This window comes from Notamacropus eugenii, chromosome 2 (assembly GCF_028372415.1).
Source record: "Notamacropus eugenii isolate mMacEug1 chromosome 2, mMacEug1.pri_v2, whole genome shotgun sequence".
Classification (NCBI taxonomy): Eukaryota; Metazoa; Chordata; class Mammalia; order Diprotodontia; family Macropodidae; genus Notamacropus; species Notamacropus eugenii.
The window spans coordinates 38,008,988-38,031,905 of NC_092873.1; the positions used below are offsets into that span (position 1 = coordinate 38,008,988).

General features: G+C 39.2%; 1 protein-coding gene across 1 annotated transcript in view; it reads left to right on the top strand.

Moving 5' to 3' along the window:
• The window catches only part of GOSR1 (golgi SNAP receptor complex member 1), an 85,178-nt gene that overhangs the window by 25,932 nt on the left and 36,328 nt on the right, over positions 1–22,918 (top strand). Inside the window, exon 6 of the mRNA XM_072639878.1 lies at positions 8,889–8,963. Within this exon, the coding sequence (XP_072495979.1) occupies positions 8,889–8,963 (75 nt within the window). The remainder of the gene's footprint in view (positions 1–8,888; positions 8,964–22,918) is intronic.

Consider the following 22,918-nt stretch of genomic DNA (forward strand, 5'->3'; position numbering starts at 1 on the left):
GCAGCTCTTCCATTGGAACAGTTCAGATATTTTGTAGGGAAGGATGGCCTCCTCATCTGTGGGAGATGCCCACCCCAAAGGAATAGAGGAAGATGTCCTCACATTTTTTCTTTGAGGCCAACATTATAATTTCTCATCATTCAGTTTTGATGATTTTGTGGAGCCTGTTCTAGTCGTATCTGTTTTCTAGGTTCTGCTTACTTCACCCTGCAGCAATTCATGTGGGCTGAGGATTCATCATGTTCCTTGTTTCTTACATCACAGTCATTCCATTCCATGCAGTTTGGTTAGTCATTTCCTAGTTGATGGGCATCAACTTTGTTTCCAGTTCTTTGTTACCACAAAAAGTGCTGCTGTCACTATTTTGGTCTATATGGAAACTTTCTTTTTATTAATGACCTTTTCAGAGTTTATTATATCTTATGTTGGATCTCAGTCAAAATGTCAGCCTCTTTATTAGCATCATTCCAGATTGCTTTCCATAACAAATGTATTCATTCGTAGCTTTAGCGATATTAGTATGCTTGTCTTCCTAAAACTCCTCCACCATGGACTACTCTTGTCTTTTGTTGTTTTTGCCAGTTTGCAGCATGTGAGATGAAACCTGTGGTTAATGGTGTGAAGAATTCTTACACATAATTATTAATAGTTTACAGTTTTTAAAAATAATATTTTTCCCAAATTATATATAAAAACAATTGTTAACATGTTTTTCCCTCCCTCCCTTCTCTTCCGACCCTTCCCTGAGATAGTAAGCAATTAGATTTAGATTATACATGTGCAATCATGCAAAACAAATTTCCATATTAGTCATGTTAAAAAATGAAACAGACAAAAAAACCTCAAAAAAAACCAACCCACAAAAAACATACAGAAAGTGAAAAGCCATGACTTTGGTCTGCATTAAGTGTCCATCAGTTTTCTCTCTGGAGGTGGATAGCATTTTTCATCATAAGTCCTTTGGAACTATCTTGGATCATTGCATTGCTGAGAAAAGCTAAGTCTGTCACAGGTGATCATTGTTATAGTAGTGTGCAACTGTAGGAGTTCTTTAGGAGTTGTTTGTCCTTATCCTTTGACCACTTGTCTCTTAAAGGATGGCCTTTGGTTTAACAAATATACATTTCTCTTAGTTGGCTCTATATCTTGGATACTAAAAACTCTTATCAGAGAGATTCAATATGAATAAATTTTCCTTATTTGATCACTCTTGTTATTTTAGATGCATTAAGATAAGAACATAAAAGGTTTTGAGGGGGTCGTGGTGGTAGTGTTGGTGGAAGGGAATTGTTTTTGCTATAACTTCTATTCTCAACAGTGGAATTATTGGATCAAAGGATTTCATTCTTTTTCACTATAACGTTCCCTCTGTTTGGCCAGACTCCTCTTCAAAAGAGGCTCTGAGTTGGTGTGTTCATCAGCCTGTTTCTGCTTTTCCAGACATGAATTTTGTTGGTTTGAATAATTTTTGCCTGTTTGATATGGGAGTTCTTCAAAGCTGTTTTAGTTTGTATCTGTTAGAGGTTGAGCCTCTTTTTTAAAGTTATTTTTTATTAAATTTTTTTAAAATTTATTTATTTAAATTTCAACATTCATTTTCACAAAATTTTGGGTTCCAAATTTTCTCCCCATTTGTCCCCTCCCCCCACCCCAAAACACCAAGCATTCTGATTGCCCCTATCACCAATCTGCCCTCTCTTCTATCATCCCTCCCTTGCCTTGTCCCCATCTTCTCTTTTGTCCTGTAGGGCCAGATAACTTTCTATACCCCTTTACCTGTATTTCTTATTTCCTAGTGGCAAGAACAGTACTCAACAGTTGTTCCTAAAACATTGGGTTCTGACTTCTCTTCATCCCTCCCTCCCCACCCATTCCCTTTGGGAAGGCAAGCAATTCAATATAGGCCTTATCTGTGTAGTTTTGCAAATGACTTCCATAATAGTCATGTTATGTAAGACTATATTTCCCTCCATCCTATCCTACCCCCCCCATTGCTTCTATCCTTTCTTTTGATCCTATCCCTCCCCAAGAGTGTTGACTTCAAATTGTTCCCTCCTCCCATTGCCCTCCCTTCCATCATTCCCCCTACCCTGCTTATCCCCTTCTCCCCCACTTTCCTGTATTGTAAGATAGGTTTTCCTACCAAAATGAGTGTGCATTTTATTCCTTCCTTTAGTGGAATGTGATGAGAGTAAACTTCATGTTTTTCTCTCACCTCCCTTCTTTTTCCCTCCATTAAAAAGTCTGTTGCTTGCCTCTTTTATGAGAGATAATTTGCCCCATTCCATTTCTCCCTTTCTCCTCCCTATATATTTCTCTCTCACTGCTTAATTTCATTTTTTTAAGATATCATCCCATCCTATTCAATTCACTCTGTGGGGTGTGTGTGTGTGTGTGTGTGTGTGTGTGTGTGTGTGTGTGTGTGTGTGTGTGTGTGTGTGTGTGTGTGTGTGTGTGTGTGTAATCCCACCCAGTACCCAGATACTGAAAAGTTTCAAGAGTTACAAATATTGTCTTTCCATGTAGGAATGTAAACAGTTCAACTTTAGTAAGTCCCTTATGACTTCTTCTTGCTGTTCACCTTTTCATGGTTCTCTTCATTCTTGTGTTTGAAAGTCAGATTTTCTTTTCAGCTCTGGTCTTTTCATCAAGAATGCTTGAAAGTCCCCAATTTCATTGAAAGACCATTTTTTCCTCTGAAGTATTATACTCAGTTTTGCTGGGTAGGTGATTCTTGGTTTTAGTCCTAGTTCCTTTGACTTCTGGAATATGATATTCCACGCCCTTCGATCCCTTAATGTAGAAGCTGCTAGATCTTGTGTTATCCTGATTGTATTTCCACAATACTTGAATTGCTTCTTTCTAGCTGCTTGCAATATTTTCTCCTTGATCAGGGAACTCTGGAATTTGGCCACAATGTTCCTAGGAGTTTCTCTTTTTGGATCTCCTTCAGGAGGTGATCTGTGGATTTCTTGAATACTTATTTTGCCCTCTGGTTGTAGAATCTCAGGGCAATTTTCCTTGATAATTTCATGCAGGATGCTGTCTAGGCTCTTTTTTTGTTCATGGCTTTCTGGCAGTCTCATAAGTTTTAAATTGTCTCTCCTGGATCTATTTTCCAGGTCAGTTGTTTTTCCAGTGAGATATTTCACATTATCTTCCATTTTTTCATTCTTTTGGTTTTGTTTTGTGATTTCTTGGTTTCTCATAAAGTCATTGGCCTCCATCTGTTCCATTCTAATTTTGAAAGAACTATTTTCATCAGTGAGCTTTTGAACCTCCTTTTCCATTTGGCTAATTCTGCTTTTGAAAGCATTCTTCTCCTCATTGGCTTTTTGAACCTCTTTTGCCAATTGAGTTAGCCTATTTTTCAAGGTGTTATTTTCTTCGGTCTCCTTTAGCAAGGTGTTGACCTGCTTTTCATGCTTTTCTTGCATCTCTTTCATTTCTCTTCCCAGTTTTTCCTCCACCTTTCTAACTTGATTTTCAAAATCCTTTTTGAGCTCTTCCATGGCCTGAGCCCATTGAATATTTATTTTGGATGTTTGGGATACAGAAGCCTTGATGTTTATGTGTTTCCCTGATGGTAAGCATTGTTCTTCCTCATCAAAAAGGATGGGAGGAGGTATCTGTTCACCAAGAAAGTAACCTTCTATAGTCTTATTTTTTTTCCCTTTTCTGGGCATTTTCCCAGCCAGTTACTTGACCTCTGAGTTTCCTCTCCACACCCATCTGGCTTCCAGATCTGCCCAGCTAGTGCTTTGGGGCTGAGATTCAAATGCTGCTTCCCAGCCTCAGGGCTTTGGGCGGGGGCAGGGCTGCTATTCAGTGTGAGATTAAGTTCAGGTGGTCAGGTGGGGGCAGGGCTGCCACTCAGGGCTCAGTTCCGTCAGGGGGTTTATGGGGAGACCTTCAACAATGGATCAGAGCTCCTGCCTGCTTTGGGAGCCCTTGTCTGCTGCCGCCTCTGTTGCTGCCTCCCAAGGGGGCCTGAGTTACGGGGACGCCCCACTCCCCTCTTGGCAAGCTGAAAAGACCCTCTCACTGACCTTAGTCGCCTGTGGGTGGAGGGACCTGCGCGGCCGCTGGAGATTCCATCCCTGCTTGGATCTGCTCCTCTTGGTGCTGCGTGGCCAAGGCAGGGCTGGGCTCTGCTCCAGGTCCAGTGTGCGATGGACCTTTGGGGTCAGTTTTTCAGGTCTCTCTGGAATAGAAGTCTCCACTCAGTTGTTCTGTGGCTTCTGCTGCTCTAGATTTTGTTGGGAGTTCTTCTTCACAGGTATTTTATGGGCTGTGGGTTTGGAGCTAGCATATGTGTATCTTTCTACTCTGCCATCTTGGCTCCTCCCCTCTTTTAAAGTTATTTTTAACAGTTTGTGTTTCCTCTGGAAAATTGTTTCTATCCTCTAACCATTGATACATCATGTTCTCATCCAGCATTCATTGCACTACACCAAGTTACCTTCGTGGTACGATTGCCCTCTTCCTCAGAATGATTTCTGTTCCCTGAACATACTCCTTCCTTTTTCTGTCTTTGCTTTGGCCGTTCTTTTCACCTTGGAGTTGGGAATACCTGGATTGAAGTCTCAACTGAGACAGGCACCAGCCATAGGATCTGGGAACTCTGTCTTGTAGCACATGGTGAGTGATCTACATTGGTAGAGGACGTTCCTTACCCTGTTTAAATCACAGGTCTGATAAAGAAAAAACAAGTCTGTCTTATCTCTCTGAAATGCGGTGTCCAGAGCTGAGTAGAGCACTGGCTTTTTCACAGAGTTTGGAGGGACTTTCCTGGCCCCAAGTGGTTTCTTCCTTTTTCGTTTTCCCATTGCAGTTGTTGTTCCTATTTGGCTTGTAAAGGCCTTCCCAGTATGGCTCAGACCCCTCTCTCCAGCCTGATTTCCCAGCCCGCCCCTCATCTAGTCTGTGTTTAGCCACACTGGGCTGCTTACCATTCTGTACGTGGGACATTGTTCCCTCTGTGCCTGTGCATGAATGTTCTCTGTTCTCATCTCCATCTTTGGAAATCTCTGACTTATTTCAAGGCTCAGCTCTAATGCCACTTCCAGTTGTTGGTGCTTCTCTCCACCCCTGTCTGAAATTGTTTGTATTGACTTATGTGCATAGAGAAGGGGAGCTCGAGGTCAGGGGCTGCTTTCATTCTGCTTTTGTGTCAGCACCTCCCATTGTGCCTGAGGCCTGATGCTGAGGACTGAGGAGCTTCCCAGACACATTAGGTTGGCCAATCAGTGCTAAAGGCAGTCTTAAGGACCATGTGACTTGACATTTGACTCCTTATGGGAACAGGGACAATTGGACTGATGTTCCCCATCTTTTCTTCTTACACTGGGCTGATAACTCTAACAAGGGTAACCCGCTCACCCTGAGGCCAGGGTTACAAGGAGAAGGAGGAGTATATCCAAGGGTGGTACTTGGAGCCTTAGACATTTTGGTCTTCAGGTCCTGGTGGTCCTGGGTCTGTGTTTCAGGGTAACCCCCTTAGTGTAGGGGCTGTTGCAGCTCTCCCAGCAGAGCAGCTCAGGTGTTTTATAAGAGGAGGGGGAATCTCATTCTGGTCTGATTGGTTTCCCACCTGTGAGGTCATCGGCAGGGAGATAGCAACCATTTAGGAAAGTGGAGGTTTGTAGTCTGGAAGAGAAGATCACATATTTGGGGGAAACAAATGTTGTCCAGGAAAGGAACTCCCAAAGAGGAAGATACCTTGGGAAGCAGCTACTCTAGAAGAGCCTACCCTTCCCACCAGGGTCACTCCCAGGGTGGGCTAGCCAGCTTAGTTGAAGCAGCCAGGGCCCCAGGGGAGAGGTAGGAGTGGACTGGGCAAGTCAGACCACCACCACCATGAGCACCATTCCCCTTACCCTGATGAACACAGCCTAGGCCCTAAACCCAAGAGCCTTAAGAATAGCCCTGCTTCCAGCCCATGTCCTCAGGCATCCTCCTGGGAGCCATCCCCTGTGGTCATGTAGCCTGACACCTGCCTCTGTAGATGCTGCAGCTCCAGCTGTGAAAAACCTAGAAAAGAAAGTCGTAGTTACCACAGTCCTTGGCCCAGCCATTTAGCTCAGCCTCAGAAACTGATAGGACTTCAGTCAGTGGAAATGACATGGCCTTGCTGTCTACTTTCTGGCTGCACCCAAATGACCATAAGCCTTTCCCATTTGTCTTGCAGTGGAAACCTTCCATATGCATCATCTGCCCCTTTAGAATGTGAACTCCTGGAGAGTAGGGCTATTTTACCTTTCAAGTGTTGCACATAGTAAGTGCTTAATAAATGCTTTGAGGATAGAGAGAGAAACCAGAGGGTGTTCAGCTTGCAGCATTGCGGTGACTGTGGCTCAGTCATTGCCTCTCCCATTCGTCTCTTCCCAGCATCCAGGGGCAGCCTAATAGCAACATTTGACCTTTATTTGTGATGCAGTGTTGTTATGAAGATTGTCTTTGAGATGTGTGGATGCTCGCAGGGGCTTCTGAAGCCAGGCTGTTCAGTGAGCTCGCTCTTTTATGCTTTAATAGTTGGTCTTCTGTTTTCTCCTCTCCCATCATGTCCCCTTTCAGTTTTTGCTTTTATTGAATAAGTGGTAAGAGAGAGCTTGCCAATCAAGATTGCAAAATTAAACAAAATAAAACAAACCGACAATATTAATAAATTGTTAAGCTTGGGCCTGAGAGCTTGAGGATAGTACTACTCCTTTCCCTGAGAGAAAAGCATTCAGGCTTCATGACAGTTAAATTCCTCATGTTCAGAGGCCTTTCTCCATTCCCATCCCCATTCTAGATTTGTGGCTGTTTTCCCAGTAGCTCAGCTGTCATTGTCAGAAGTCCTATAGGTAGGTATGGTATAGTACTTTCTGTATTATATACCTCTGACTAAATTTCAGGGAAACTTAGGACAATTTTCTTTGCCACTCACTTTGACTCTATTTGTCTTTCTCTCCTTTTTTTTGTTGTATGCTTGATAATATAAATTGTTGCTTCCATTTGGGAGAGATAAAGGTACAGAACCTCTTAACAACATTTATAAACAAAGGTTAAAGAGTGCCTAGGCCCTTGCACTCTAGTAGTGGAATATGACATAACCAGAACATAATGTAGGACAGATGAATGAGAGGTACAGACCAAGGCCTGGGAGTCAGGATTAAGGAAAGCTTCCTGGAGGAAGTGGTTTTTGAGTTGAGCTTTAGAGTATGAGCAGAAATTAAACAGGGATAGAGAACAGCATATGAAAAGGCAGGGAGGTGGTCAGCTGTAGGGCACGTGCAGATGGGGAGTGGTGAATAGTCCTTTTGGGCTGCAGCATCAAGTATATGGTAAGAAGTAGTATAAAACAAACCTGGAAGAGTCGGCTGAGGTTGACTTAGAAGGTTTTGAATGCAAGGCAGAGGCCTTTGGACATAACTTAGTAGTCCAGGCTGAGATACTGAGGGCTTGTGAGCAGAGAAGTAGCATTAGTAGATCTATAAGGAAGAAGACCTTGGCCACAGTGTGTGCAGGTGGGCTGAAGAACTAGGAGACACAGGAGCTGCAGGGATGGTCTGTTAAAAGGCTTTTGTAATAGTCCAGCTAGGTGCTAACTAAGACTTGTGGTATAGTGGTGATGTTGAGGAGAGAGAAAAGGGAACAAAAGTAAGGAATGTGACAGATTAGAGCCTGTAAACTTAAACGCTAATTGGGTATGAACAGTAAGATAGGAAGAGAACTGCAGATGATAGGTTTCAGTGTGGAAGTTGAGTAAATGATGGTCCTGTTGACAGGGATATGGAAATCAGAGAGGAGCAGATTAGGGGGACATGGCCTAGATTCTGGACACGTTGAGTCTGAGTTGGGTCTGGCACTAGAGACAAGGGTATAGTAGTGGGGAGGTGTGGGAATGAATGAGGGAGAGAGTATGAGAAGGCAAGGAGCATTGAAGATAGACTGCACTTTGAGGGGCAGACTTTAAAGGATCAGGCAGAGGAATGAAGAGAGAAGTAAGACACAGGAGAACAGTAACCTGGAAGCTGAGCAGGGCGAGTTTCCAGGAGAAGGAGGTGGTCAACAGTGCGGCACACTGCCAAGAAGACAGCAAGGTTAAGTAATGAAAAGAGGCTATTGGTTTGGATGACTTGAAGGTTATTGATTATTTTTGAGAGCAGTTTTGGTGGAATGATGGGATCAGGAGTCAGACTGTAAAGACCAGGGAGACAGAATTAAAAGGGATTGGGTGTAGTCAGTTTTTTCAAGGAGTTTGCCTAGTAGCAAGAAACAAAAGATGTTTTGGGGACAGGAAAATAAGGCATAAGAAGATATTTTTCACTTCCCTCAAAGTGTTTGAAGTAAACATTTATATTTATGTAAAGACTCGTTGCTGTTTTGAAGAGGAGATTATAAATTTTAAAATAGTAATTGTTCATTTAACTTTATGTTTATTTGCTTGACTAAACAATACTAGTGTGAATTACCATATTGATCTATTATAGGTTGCTGCCAAGTGTAGCCTGTGCCACCAAAATGATCTCTTTGAAAGAAAATTCACACACACACACACACACACTCTCTCTCTCTCTCTCTCTCTCTCTCTCTCTCTCTCTCTCTCTCTCTCTCTTTCTCTCTCTCTCTCATACACCTTTTCCTACATTCACAAAACCAAAGTGTCCCAAAAGTCTTAGTGTATGTTAAGGCTTTCATAGCTCTAAATTGCACTAAGACTTCTGAGACAGCCTGTGTAGTCACACATTTATTCAGTGAAAAAAATAATTTGTAGGCTTCACTCAGATTTTATGCAACTTATATTTAGGGGAAAAGTGTAGTCTACATTCTGACCAGTAATAACACTCAGCTTTTCAGTATGCCTGCAGAAGTGTATTTACTCTTTTTTTTCTCTCTCCCAGGTCATATAAAAGTGGTTCTGGAGTAAACAATAGAAGAACTGAATTATTTTTGAAAGAACATGACCACCTACGAAAGTAAGTGTTATTAAATGAGCCAGCACAGTGTAGTTCATAGAGTGCTGAATTGGAGTCTGGAAGACCCATTGATTGATTACCTGTATAACCCTGAACAAATCACTTAGCCTCTCTGGTTTCAGTTGCCTCCTCTATAAAATAACAGATTTGGGCTAGATGGCCTGTAAGATCCACTTAACTCTAGATCCAGGTTCCTTTAACTGTAAGTGGACATTCTGCATAGCTTTCTTTCAATTTGTAAATATCCTACTTATTCAGAACATAGGAAAAGATGCTATCTAAAATCCTCACTTACGCCACCTATTTCTTTTTACTGCTTTAGGACTTTTTCATTATATGGAAGAAGAGGAGGAAGTAGTGTTAATGTAGCTTCCTTAGTGATCTAAGTCACCAGTATCTTATTTGGATACTTAGTTTCATGTGTAACTTTAAAAAAAAAGTTGTACCATCAATTCCTAACAATTAGAGTTAGCAAAATGGGGTGAACTCCCTTAGGTTGTGAGCCTCCTGTCACTGGAGGTGTATAAACAGCCCCCTTGCCTGGGATGCTGTCTAGAAAATCCATCTCTCAGGTAGGAGTTGGACTTTGTGACTGCTAGGCTTCTTCCAACTCTAAAGATTTGATCCCCATCTCTCTGTGTTGCTTGCTCCATAGGGATTTATTCTTTGTTTACTGAATTGAAGTGTTGTTATAGGCAAATATGGATCTAGTTGTATATCCTTAAGATGAAATTTCACTTTGTTTATAAAAATTCTAAACTAAAGGTTAGCATCATAGGTGCATTACATATAAGGAACCTTGAGCATACTGGTATTTAATGTTTAAATGCAATTGAATATGAAAACTCACTATTAAGGTTATATAGAATGTTGAAAAGAAAACTTGTGATAAATATGTACAATTCAGAAATCTATCCATTGGTTCCAGGGAGTTGCTGAATTTTGGATATTCTGTTACTGAATATTGCTAGAGAGAAATGCCCAATTAACTACATTGATGACATTACTAGAATAATGATTCATATTGTAATTACTAAAATGGGAATAATTGTGGGGAGGAGAAAGGAAGGAGGTTGGCTTCTACCTCAAAATTTGAGTTTTACTAAGCGTGGTGTAAAGGAGTCATTCTTGTAAAGACACATGTACAAAAACACGAACCTTAGATTTCTCAAGGGGGAGATGAAAGTATCATTTACAACTTAGCTGCCTTACAGGACTACGGGCCAGACTCTCAAGAGAGACTCCCTTAAAGTGTGTTCTTCCATGAAGAAGAAGGTAGTGTGAAATCACTCTCTTGGTCTGATCCTGGGGACATTAGACAGGTGGGTTCTTAGGATCATAAGTTTAAATCAGGAAGAGACCTTGTAGTTTATCTGGTCCAGCCTTCTTATTTTTGAGGTGAGGAAACTGAGCCCCAGAGAAGCCCAAGGGCCTTGCTTGAGGCCACATGGGTATTAAATGATGGCAACTGAGCTGGGTTTGGAATTTATCCTCTGACTCCAGATAGAGAGATGCTTTCTTCTGCATTGTGGTTGCTCTCCATGAACGTGGGGGAAGAAAAGAGAATCTTTGTCGCCATTCCAGGAAATCATTCTGGAAAGTGAAAGTGTTAAGCAGTAAGTCTAATTTTGACAATTTCCAAGGATAGATGATCCCTTATTAGTGACTTTTCATCACAGATGTTGAGAATGAGTGATTTATTTTGAGTAATGAGATTTTTATTATGGAAATAAAAGGCTTCACATTTTCACTGTACACATAGAGTTCTTCTAGTTCTCTTTTCTACAGTGAAGATTTCTTGGCAGAGATGGAGGTAAATTCTCAAACTTCATCCCTTTGAAGATAACTTTAGATGTATGGTAATAATATCTTTATCCAAACTTATGCTTAAACTAACCTGTTGCACCTAAATATAATCCTTAAAACAAATCCTATAATGAGTGTTGGATGAAGAAATTAAAATAGAATTAAAGAAGGCCAACGGCAGTTTTGTTTTAAAAATTATTTCCTTTTGCCCTGCATTTGACTCTTAGAGTTGAATCATGTTAGAAAATGATAGTAGTTATTTTATTTGGGGTTGGGGTTACGTTCCCCAAGGAACCCACAACAGCTGGAAATCCACATTTAGCTATTTTTTGTACTAGATTATAAACAGTATCCAAGTGCTAAATAAAAGTTAGTTTTTATTGGTAGTGCCTGAATTAAAAATAAAAATTCATGGATTTTTAGTATGGTGCTTCAAAATACATAATGTACGTGTGTGTGTATTTGTGTGTGTGTGTGTGTGTGTGTGTGTGTGTGTGTTTTCTTTATCTTTGCTATAAATAGAACCAGTTTCTGCTTTGTCATAGTGTTTGGAAATCTCTTCTTCTAGAATATAGAAGAATATGCTAAAACAAGTGAAATTTGTTTTCTTAAAAACTCATGAAAAGGAAATAACTGAGGAGGGTGTTCTCAACAAGTTAACTTGTCTCTCTTATTGAACTCTGTTTTTTACAAAGTACTGGAATCAAATTTGATTTTGAATAGTGCCTCAGGTCATAACTGTGACTGTGAGTGTCATTTTACCTCAGTGCCTGTAAAATGATGATATGATTTGTGTACTTTGTGGAAAAGATTGTGGCTTAATAGAATTTTTTACATATCAGTATGAACTCAGTGTCTGGACACCTTAAGATATAGTATCAGTAGTAGTCAAGCATTGTAAAACTGTGCTGATATTTGTCTTTGTCTTAAATTATAGTTACGTCTTTGTGTCTGTGTGAGTATAGTGTGACTACTTTGTTTTCCTTTAAAAGTCATCACTTCAAATGTAAGAGCTGTTGAAAATCAGAACAGAAACAATACTTTTTGAGAGACTTGGGTGTTTCAGACGTAGGGAGAGCGTTCTTAGCATTCCTTTCCACTTCAGAATTCTAAAGGAGGCTTGATTTCACCAATGTGAACACAACCCCTCTACCATAGTAAGTGGTTTCACAAATTGCTGTGGCCAGCCTTGTGATAAGCCTTTCCGAATTCAGATTGACTGATTCTTAGGAAGAACACACAAACTCTACTACCACTCCTGAAACCTTCCCAACTTAATGGGGTTTGCCATCGTGTACTCTTTGGGAATACTTCCCAGTACTTTTGTTGAGGGCTTCCTCACTGAGATGTTGATTTTTACTTATTGACACAAGGGGGCAGTGTTTCCCAGAGTATGTGTAATCTCCAGATGTGGTTCTAATTTTGGTGGTATTCCACACTAAAGAGCATTTGATGTTGTGACCAGGACTTCACAATCCAGTGTTCACTGGAAATGAAATAGTGATTTAAGGGAGGTAGTGTTAGCCCACAGTTCCTCACATACAGCAGCAATCAGTAAGTATTTGTTGAACGACCAAAAGATGATAGAGATTTTATTTACATTAGCATTTCCCAAATCAAATCATTGAGCTCCAGTAAAATTGCATATGCTGCTAAAATCTTAAAACACCATACATGTCCTGTGAGCATTGACCAGCCTGGTACAAGCCCCCACCTCTGACCCTCCTGACACCACTTTTTTGATGGTGGGCAAGGCTTAGAACCTCTCGGGTCTCGGTTTGCTGTTTAAGTTGACTGCGCCAGGAAAAGGAAATTCTTCTGTTTTGTTCAAGGCTGGTTAGTGAGTAGGTAGATAGCTTTCTCCATTGTGTATGAAGATCAAACAAGGTAATGTGTGTAGTATGCTATACATGTACCAGAGACTGTGCTGCTGTTTTTGGCCATAATAATGAACCTGTTAAAGAAGAAATACAGTGGTTTAAAACCACTCAAGGAAAAACAGAACATTTGATGGTGGACATAGCGTGTGGGTGAAAGAATTCCTTCTTTGAGAGAGTGTACACTTAATAGGTTTCATTTGATGACTTCAAGACACATTATTTATTAACAAACATGCATTTAAAAAAACTGCTTTGCAATCATTTCTTTTGTTCCTGAAAACAAAATCTTTAAGTAGCTTAATATTGTTCATCTGTAAGGTTTACAGGATTTGCTCAGTATCTTACAGAAACATAGTGATAGGATGAGAATGAAGATTTCTTAGTTCAAGTCTTAGTATTGTCTAACCTAGTTTATCGAATCACACTGCCTCAGAAATAGCATCCCACATGTCTTTGGTACTCAGCTCACAACGGCCCAGCGAGGGAAGCACCCTCATTTTTCTAGGAGAGAAAGTGAAGTTTTCTGAGGCACAAGAATTTCTGGGGAGCAACTAGAAACCAAGGGCTTAGTCACTTCTCCGTGTTGGAACTTAGTGCCTCACAATGGATCAAATTGGTTTGGGGTATAATTAATGAGGAAATTTGTTTGCCAGTAACAGAAATAATGTTAACATTTTTTCCTTTGTTCCTTAAATGTTGCCTTTGTATTTCCTGTAAAATGCTAAGTGCTTGACACTGCATTTTTAGATTAGTATAAAATCGAAAAGCCAGGGCAGTGCCCAGAATGTGGTTGTTTCAACAAGACCATTTGTAATTAATTGGATAAATTTCTTTCCAAGGTACTTATTACTCTCATCTTTCTTGAGGAAAGGGTTTACTATAATAAGTTGGGTAACTGAATAGTTGTTTATAGTAGAATAGGATGATTTTGTGTTTTCATTCATAGAGAGATTTTTTAGTTTCTTAGTTTCATATTTTTCTTAAGATTTTGTTGTTACATGGAGATGAACAATTTCCAGATATTTTAAAACCATATTTTTGCACTGAAAAGCAGTAATAATGTATTTTTATTAATTGATGCTGATTTATAAAAAACAAAAAACCTAGCTTTTAGTGGTTATGTAGTGTGTCCTTTTTAACTTTTTGTTAAATGACTTTCATGATCTTGTTACTATTCTTATGAATATAGTTATTTTTTCCAGTTTGATAAAATCCAGGTTGCTTACTTGCTTGACTCGATATCATAATCAATCAGTCAAAAGAGGTTAGTGACATGAATGAATATCAGATGGTTGGTGGTGGTTTTCCCATAGACAGGAGCTACACATTTTTTGGAGTTATTTGTTGTGTAAAGTTAAAATGTTAATTTGCTTCCTTTCCAGTTGAAGTCTTTTACCAGAAACCCTAATAGGCACTTTGGAGGAAGTGGCTAGAGTGCTTAGTAATATCTTCACAGTTTTATGGCCTTTTATGAAAAGCTTGCCTTTATATACTCTCCTTTTGACCTCTGCTCTGTGACCTGAGAAGGCAGATGAGGGTATATGTTGCCATTTTATAGATGGGCAAATTGGAAAAAGAGAGGTTTACTGGAAAGACTTAGAGAAACTGACACCTAGTGAAGTGAACAGAACCAGGAGAACGTTGTACACAGTAGCAGCAATGTTCTGTGATGAAGAATGTGTACGTGACTTAGCTGTTCTCAGTAATATAGCGCTCCAGGACAGCCCCGAAGGGCGAATGATGAAGCTTACTGTTCTCCTGAAGAGAAAGAATTAAGAATGAATGTAGACTGTAGCATACTAGCTTTTACTTTTCTTTTAAATTTTCTTCTTTTATTTGTACAAAATGACTAACATGGAAGTGTTTTACGTAATTGCACTTGCAAATATATATATTTATCTATATATCTATATCTGATTGCTTACTGTCTCATAGAAAGGGAAGGAAGGGAGGAAAGGAGGGATAGAATTTGGAACTTTGAACTTTAAAAACTTTAAATTAGTGGTGGGATTAGTATTAGGTTCCTTATCTTGTATTCTTTTTTTTATCAAAACACTCTGCCTCTCCTTTTTTTGAATGTATCATTTTTGTATAAAAATATCTTCCTCATTTTGTCAGAATGTGGTTAATTTTTTAATTTTTCAAATTCTCAGAAATAGGAAAAAACTTGGATTGCAAAACAGCGGGGGAAGGGAAGAATATTAGTGGAAAATTAATAGAAGAAAACATTAAAAGAAGCTAAAGAAAAATTGACATGCCACCACACAGTGGATCCTACTAAAAAAAAAAAAAGTGAAGGGTCTTAGATAAAGCAATTAGTGAGATTCTATTGCTAAGGTAGAGTGAAAATCTGAGAGCCAGAGAAAATTGGCATTGGCTGAGAGCTGATTCTCTTACCATGTCACCATAAGCCCTGTACTTGTCTGTAAAGGTCCCCTGCCTCCACTCTGCCATGCTTTCCTAATGGGACTGGCCAGCGGGAGTGCAGCTGTTTTAGAAAGCCAGCTGGGGACAAGCATGTCAGGATTGTTACAACATGTGAGTCAGCCTTGTCAGATTAATGAGGCATCCAAAAAAATTTTAAACTTTAGGTAGTAGTCTGAAAAAGGGAATAATATGGTCATTTATCATTTTTCAAAAGTCATTTTCATCTTTCCTGAGTATCAACACACATGAGAAGTCTGCCCAAGACATGAGTGTTTTTTATTCAATGAACTGATAGTCCTAGAGGCTCTACCTTCCCAAAGGCCTCCTTTAATAAAAACCTTATTCTCCTGGACATTCTCTTATCACTTGGCTTTCATAGACTGGAGACTTTTTTTGTTTTTCCTTCTTTGTTACTCAGAATATTGCCCTGTCTGTCTCCACTCCCACCCCTAAAAGACTTTGCTTCTCAACCTTTTATTTTCTCATTGCATTTACTGCCATAGAGAGCTCATCCACTTGCATTATTTCAGCCCTATGATACCAAAAAACAAATAAAAATCTTATGCCTGCATCTCATCTTTACTGCAGTCCTATAGTTGCAAGGGCAAGGGTGAGCCCCCTTGGCAGAAGTGGACAGGTGTAGAGATATATTTAGATTACAAATAGCTGCCTATCTAAGGAAAAGTTAGTCCAGAGTGGGGGGGGGGGGGTGATGTTGGAAGTCGTAGTGTTCAAGGGGTGAGAGGGATTTGACCAAATTGTTTGCCAGAAGAACTGAGCAGGGATCTAGGAAGCAGGAGGTAAGTTAGTGGTAATTCTGGGACTGGTGGAACCATAGGAAAACTGAAAATTATAACCAAGTCTGCTTGGCTCACAACTTGGATGTATCCAACTTTGAAGATTTCTCAACAGACATTTATACCTGAGATTCCTACATAGTACAATTGACTTGATACATGGTGGGTCAACAACAAACACTTACGGACTTAATGTGCAGAGTATTGTGCTTCAGTTTGGTGCTAGAGATACAAAGGCAGAAATAAAGTTGTCCCTGCCACAAGGAATCTTATATTCCTTGTTTAGGCACATATTAGGTACCTATAAAAACAGTCTATCTAAGGAATACAATCTTCCGAAATCATTTGAGGAGGAAAAAAACACCAACAGACTTGGGGGATGAGGGAAGACATAATAGGAGAAGATGATACCTAAGCTGAACTTAGAAAGAAGATGGATTCCAAGAGGCAGAAATGAATAGGGCATACATTACAGAATTCGTGGTATCAGCTTGAATAGGGTGTCATAATAGGGTGTCAACGATGCAAGAAACAGGAATGTAGTACCATCTCAGCGATACTTCCAAGTGAAACTGTAAAATGAGTGGATGTTCCCTGACTTTCTTCTGCTGGTTACCTGCCACAGCTTGGCCAGGTGTGGATTCTCATCAGTGCTTTAATGTACTTCAGATGCTGCACCACCGTCTTCTCTCCCATGACCCCAAACTGTCTTCTTCCCATGGACCTTGTTCATTCCCAGGTCATTGTTTTTACTTGTATTGTCTTCCATATCTACACTGTTCTCTGCTAAGTTAAATGGATCCCTGCTCCTCCATGAGTCCCTCTGATCCACTCAAGTCACTTGAATACCTCCCAGCAACTCAGTTTTCTCATATGTAAAATGAGGTTTGGATTGGGTGAGAGCAACCCTGAGTCTGTCTGTGATCCTGTGATTCAGCTTTCTTCTATCACTTTTCTTGGGCTCTCAAGGGACCTCGAGACTCAGGCAGAAGTACTGGAGCAAAGTGATCACCGGGAATGAAGAACTCAGTGCAGTGATTTAGTTTAATTCAGATTACATAAATATGGAAACATGATATTTTCTTTTGGGGATTTGAAATATTAGTATCTATTCTGGAAATGTCTCTTGTTCTTTATTAGAATTTGTTTTAAAAACTGAAGCTTTCATTCAGTGTTTGTGCATATTAATTTTTGACCTAGGCACTAGTATGGAATTATGATGAATTCAAATCACTATTGACTTAATTTGCTGGATCCTATGTGTAGAAATGAATTACAAATAAGAAAGTTCAGAAATGTTTCCCCATGACAGATCCACTCCCAACTCTCTTTTTTATTTCTGTTTTTGACTCCAGGATAAAAGTTCTGTTCACATTTGCATAGCTTTGAATGCTGTAAATATGACTTACTCTTGATTTGAGGGATCTGAACTTCAATGTCTTCTTTTTTAGGGCAGTTTGGACAAAGGTTTGTTGATACAGAAACTTTGTTGATACAGAAAAATTGGATTTGCATTGTATCTGTTAAAGGCAAAGGCTAAAGGGGGAGCAGTCGTTATTAAGTGCCTGCTGTGTACTAAGCGCTTTACAGAAAGTATCTCACATGATCCTCACAACAACCCTGGGACATAAGGGCTCTTGTGTTCCCTGTTTTATAGTGGAGGAAATTGAGGCAAACCACCCAAGTGACTTGCCCAGGGCTACATAGCAAGGAAGTGTCTGAGGCAGATTTTAATGCACTCTACCAAACTGACCCATCTAGCTGCCTTTTTGGAACTCTGTTTAGGCACTGTCTTATCTGCAGAATTCAAAATACAAAGTAAGATTTATATTGACCCTTCCTGAAAGTATAGCAAATGATGCCCTGAGCACTGCCCACTTTATTTAGAAATTGCTTTAGCTGGAGCTGAAATGGATGGGTTTGTATGTAGTGGCCTTTGTTTACCTTTAGGCTTTTTAGTGATTTTTGACTAGGATTTGAAAAATGTTCTAGTAAATTTAAGGTTTTATGGTGAACACAATGAACTTACGTGGTCTGACCAAGGAAGAACACAACAGGACAATAAAAAAGTGAGTGAATTAGTTGTGGTTTTTATGTTGTATATGAGAACTATTGGCGGGGGGACTTTACCAGAATATTTTTTTGTTTATACTTTGCCAAAGAGTATTAATTAAGTGAAAGTTTCCTAGGTATTAGAGGCAAACTTTGTTTTTTAACAGCTTGAAGAAACCTTTGTTCCAGTGTTTGTATTAGTTTGTTGGTTCTCTTAATAAAGAATTTATACTTCATTTATTTTAATTCTTTCTATCCCCCCAAAAGTAGGCTGATCAGTAAAGATGAGAGTATTTTGTAATATAGAATGTTGTGAAAATTGCTGCTCTAAGAGAAAAATCATGTCAACTCAGCATTTACTTTTCGAAAACAGCTAAATCTGTATTCTAAACAAGCTCCAGTTAAAAACTGAGAAGTACTCTGGGTCTCAATTGCATGGAGCAGGAGAAAGCACCATTACGTGGAGCCACAGAGAGTTGAGGGTTTTCGCAGCAGAACACCACATGGCCCTGAGCTAGCCCTTCTGCTTTATTTCCCATCATTCAGGTTGAATGGGGCCAGGTGGGTTCAGCTTCTGCTGACCATCTCGGCCTTGTGCAGGTAGCAGCAGGCCATGTGTTGATGCTTTCAGGAGAAGAGGTGATCAAAGATCTCATAGTAAGCAAGGCCTAGGACACAGTTCTGATGTAGCTGAGAAAGCACGTACATTTATTTATAGTGCAATTGAAAGAACATTGCAATCTACACCATCCTAACATTTTTAAAGGAGCAACTTTGAAAAACTGAACTTCTAGGATCAACATAAAGACCAACATGGGGTTCCAGAATGCTAGTTGTGAAGAACCTGCCCACTCCTACCCACAGTGGGGCAGAGGGGTCAAAAGGACACATAGCTAAGTAGACAGGCCTCTAGGAATTTTGGCTTGCCTGTGCATTTTTGTAACAAGGGGTTTAGTTGGGTCTTTTCCCCAGTAAAGGTGGGAGATGGGAGAGAGAGAAAATAAAAGCCTAATTATTGAAAAACCATATCTAATTTCTCAAAAGATAAAAAAACAAAACAGCCCTGTATTTTCTCATTTTGCCACTTACCTTAAGCCTGTGCTGCCCTTGGGAAAAAATTGAGTTTGTTTGGAGATGTATGTTGATACAACTTTAACTATGTAAACAAAATTAATTATGAAGCAACACCATTGAAAACTAAAAAGTGAATTTTTGTGATTGTGAATGCATTTTAAAATATGGTACTTAAAAATCAGATGAAGGATTCATACTAAATGTTCTCCTGGCTCTCCTTAAATTGTAATTATGAACCAAGAAAACCTCTTCCCATATGTAAGGTGAATTTTAGTGTAATTAAGGTGGATTTTAGTATGGTAAAGTGAATTTTTTGTCATTATTTCTGAGTTCAGTTTCCCAGGATCCATAGCCATAACAATCTTCACTTCTCATGTACTAGATATGAGTTCCCACAGTTATGGTTCAAAACATCACCACGCTTGTGCAGTTATATGGTAAATAACATAAACATCCACTGCAGCTGCGCAGTGAGATACAGGGGATGTAAACTTGTGAGGCCATTGCTGGCAATGTGCCTTCTTTGTCTGTTGGTCTGTAAAACAGGTGGTCACTAGGCAGTGAATGGGGAACTCCTAGGGTTGAATACAGAAATGCTGTGTGTGCCTCAACTGGCCCCCATTGTGGCTTGGGGGGATTCTGTGTTTGCTTCAACTGGCCCCCATTGAGGCTTGGGGATCTAGGGGAAGCACAAGTTGTGCCTGTCTTGATTGACCCAATTGAGATCTCCCCCCCCCCCCCCCCCCTTCTGAACAACCCCTGTGAGAAGGGTGATTAGGGAATGCTATAGGAGTTTTGTCTTCTCACTATCAGCAACCTCTTCTGAGAGAACTAGACTAGAATAAACTAAGATTATTAACCCCTTTTTAGTGTCTTTCCTGTCTGACCAAATCAAGAGTGAACCTGTGCTAGCAGCCCTCAGGTGTGTTATGTTTTATCTGTCTTACACGATACCTTCAATGAAATTAGAATAAGAAATACTGGCTCAGTTTACAAGGCTTTAGCTAAAGAGAACTGATCAAAGTGAACAAAAACACCTTTGAAATTGAGCACTTTTAACTAATATCACCCTTGACCTTTTTTTTAAAAGATGTACTTTTATGGTCATCTAGGTATTTTGAAAATGTTTCCATAAAAGTTAAGGTTCAGAATATGACTAATGTGGAAATGTATTTATGTGATTGTGCATGTATAGCCTGTATCAGATTGCAGGGCATCAGGGGGAGGGGGAGTGGAAGGAGGGTGGAAAATTTGGAACTCAATCTTAAAAGTGAGTGTTGAAAACTAAACATTAATTAAGAAAAACAAAGAGAATCACATTGAAGATTCTTTCAGAATTGCTTCATGGGTAATAGTAGGTACTTAATAAATATTCGAGTAGCTTAATAAATTAATGGTCTGTGCTTCAGGGAAAATGTGTCACATTGCCCCAATCATTCTAGTCAGTGAATCTGAGCGAGTGATCATATTCTCTTGGCACATAGAAAAGATCCATAAGCTAACTATTTCTTTCACCTATGGCCCTTGTTTTTGTTCTTTCTTTGCTGTCTTTGCCCCATTCTGTTCTTTGTTCCTTCTGGTTTCTTTATCATCTGTGAGCATTAGTTGTGGGCATGATGAACAAGAGCAAATTTTTGTGGTCAGTGTAGTAATGGAAGTAATGAGGTCAGATAATGTTTATTAAGAACCCATGGTACAGAGCACTGCAGTAGAATTATTTAAAATAGCCTTTTATGAGCTTAATATTTAAAGGAGGGACAGGATATATAGTCAGAGAGAATTAGAATTGCATATGATAGTGGTTTATATGCAGTTTGTTGAATTTTAGTTTGACAAGAGCTCTAAATTTCCTTCCAACTTGAAAACTCTATGATTCATGGAATAATCCCTGCAAATTATAGCTGTATTCAAGCATATTATGAGGTTGTTGGATTGAATATGAGTGGTTAGAATCAAGAGAAGAATTGGTTCAAGTTGGAAATTAATTTTGAAAGAGAAAAGAAGCTTATTACTAGCAAGGTAGGGAAGATATGCAAAGCCTCCAAGGCCAGAGTGAGCCAGGGCAGATGTGTAAGAGAGAAAAGCAAATATAATGAGGAAAAAAAGGCAGGTCAAATAATTGGAGAGTGTTTGGTGAAAGGTTTTACTAAGCAGTGGAGCACTGAATGAGAATGTGTAGCTGGACTTTATGTCTTTTATAGAGACATAAAAAAATGTTGTTTGTGTGATTGTTAAAAATTGGACAATATCAAACCACCCATCTAAAACAACTCTGTGATCATTTGACCCATACTTTGTTCTTGCACAAAGTAAAGCATTTTTTACAATATAAAATGCTGTTCATAGTTATGAGTGAATTTCCTAACACACCTTTGAGCCACAAACAAGTAATATTTTCCTTTTGGGTTTACGGATTTGCCTCTCTGTTCCATGGTATCCAAGAGAATTAAAAAAAAAAAATGTTAGCCTGTGGGATTTCAAATTCTGTTGTTTGGAATGAAGTTTGGATAGTTCTCTGTAATTTATCAACAATCATGAGTACAGCATCCAAAAAAGAGCTCTGGTTTCTATAGTTGAGGATCTGTGACCTTAGACAAGTCACTTCATTTGCCTAGGCTACAGTTTTCACATCTTTAAAGTGAGGGTATTGGACTAAATTCACTTGCCTTTGAAGTCCCCTTCCAGCTCTATAACTGTGAGTAGCATTTAACTTTGAAAGTCTGTTCCTTATTCAAAAGGAAAAGAATAGATTTAAAGGGGATGGGCTGGTTGGAATATGAGGGTTTTTTCCAATTTTTTTTTATTATGAACTGAACAAATATGAACATTTCCATGTTTTTAAAAAAAAGATATGTGAAACCATGAATCTCTGTCATATACAGATTTTTTTCTCTAAAAAATTGTCATTGCTGTTGCTGGTATACACGGTATAGTAACCTTCAGGGCATAGTTCCAGATTGATTTTTCAGAAGGGTAACATTGATTCCCAGCTCCACCAAGAGGGCATCGGTGTATCTGACCTCCCACAGCCTTTCCAACAATTGTCATTTAGAGCTTTGGAGTTATTTTAATTTTCATTTCTGTTAACAGTAATTTAGAGCATTTTTTCACGTGGTAGTTTGCTATTGGAGAACTACCTGTTCATTTTTTTTTCTTTTTGCTATTTATCTAAATGTTTATGTTCTTTATATATTTATATCAATTCCCTCTACATCTTCTGTATCTGTCTTTTGTCAGGGAAACTTGCTGCAAAGATTTTGTCCCAGTTCACTGTTTCCATTCCCTGTTTTTACTATGAGTTTGATAGACAGTAAAGAACTTGTTTATTTCGATATGCAAAGAGCAGAAAAAGAACCTTTTGTATAGCTTTTCAAAAGCACATAATACATTTAACATGATAATTCTAGTGCTGTCCTGCTTTTAAACTGGGTCTCTTTCCAAACTTCATTTTCTTTTCTGTGTTGTTTCATTGATACTCTTTTCCCTTTTTGGCATCGCCATTACTTCTCTTACTCTAATCTGTTTATGATATGACCTTTTATAGAACAGCATTGTATATTAAGAAAGATTTATTCATATAATGAAATCCAGAAACTTGAGGCTAGAAACACAGTAAGGATTGGTAAAGGTAGAACTAGAAGTCATATTGTTGTAGAAATCTGCTATGTGTGACCTGAGCAGAAGAAGGAATTGGATGAGGATTTTGGGATACTGATCACAAACCTAGCATGGATGCATCCAGGATGGTAGTAGTAGAAGAACTCAACTATCTGGACATTGGCTGACACTCCTGCTTTCTCAGTGCCATCAGTACGTACATTTGTGACTTGAAGCAGTACCTACTAAGTGCTTCATCAAGATAAGACATCATTTGGAGAAGATAACCAGAGTAGCAGGTAATAATAAGTACAAGGCTGCT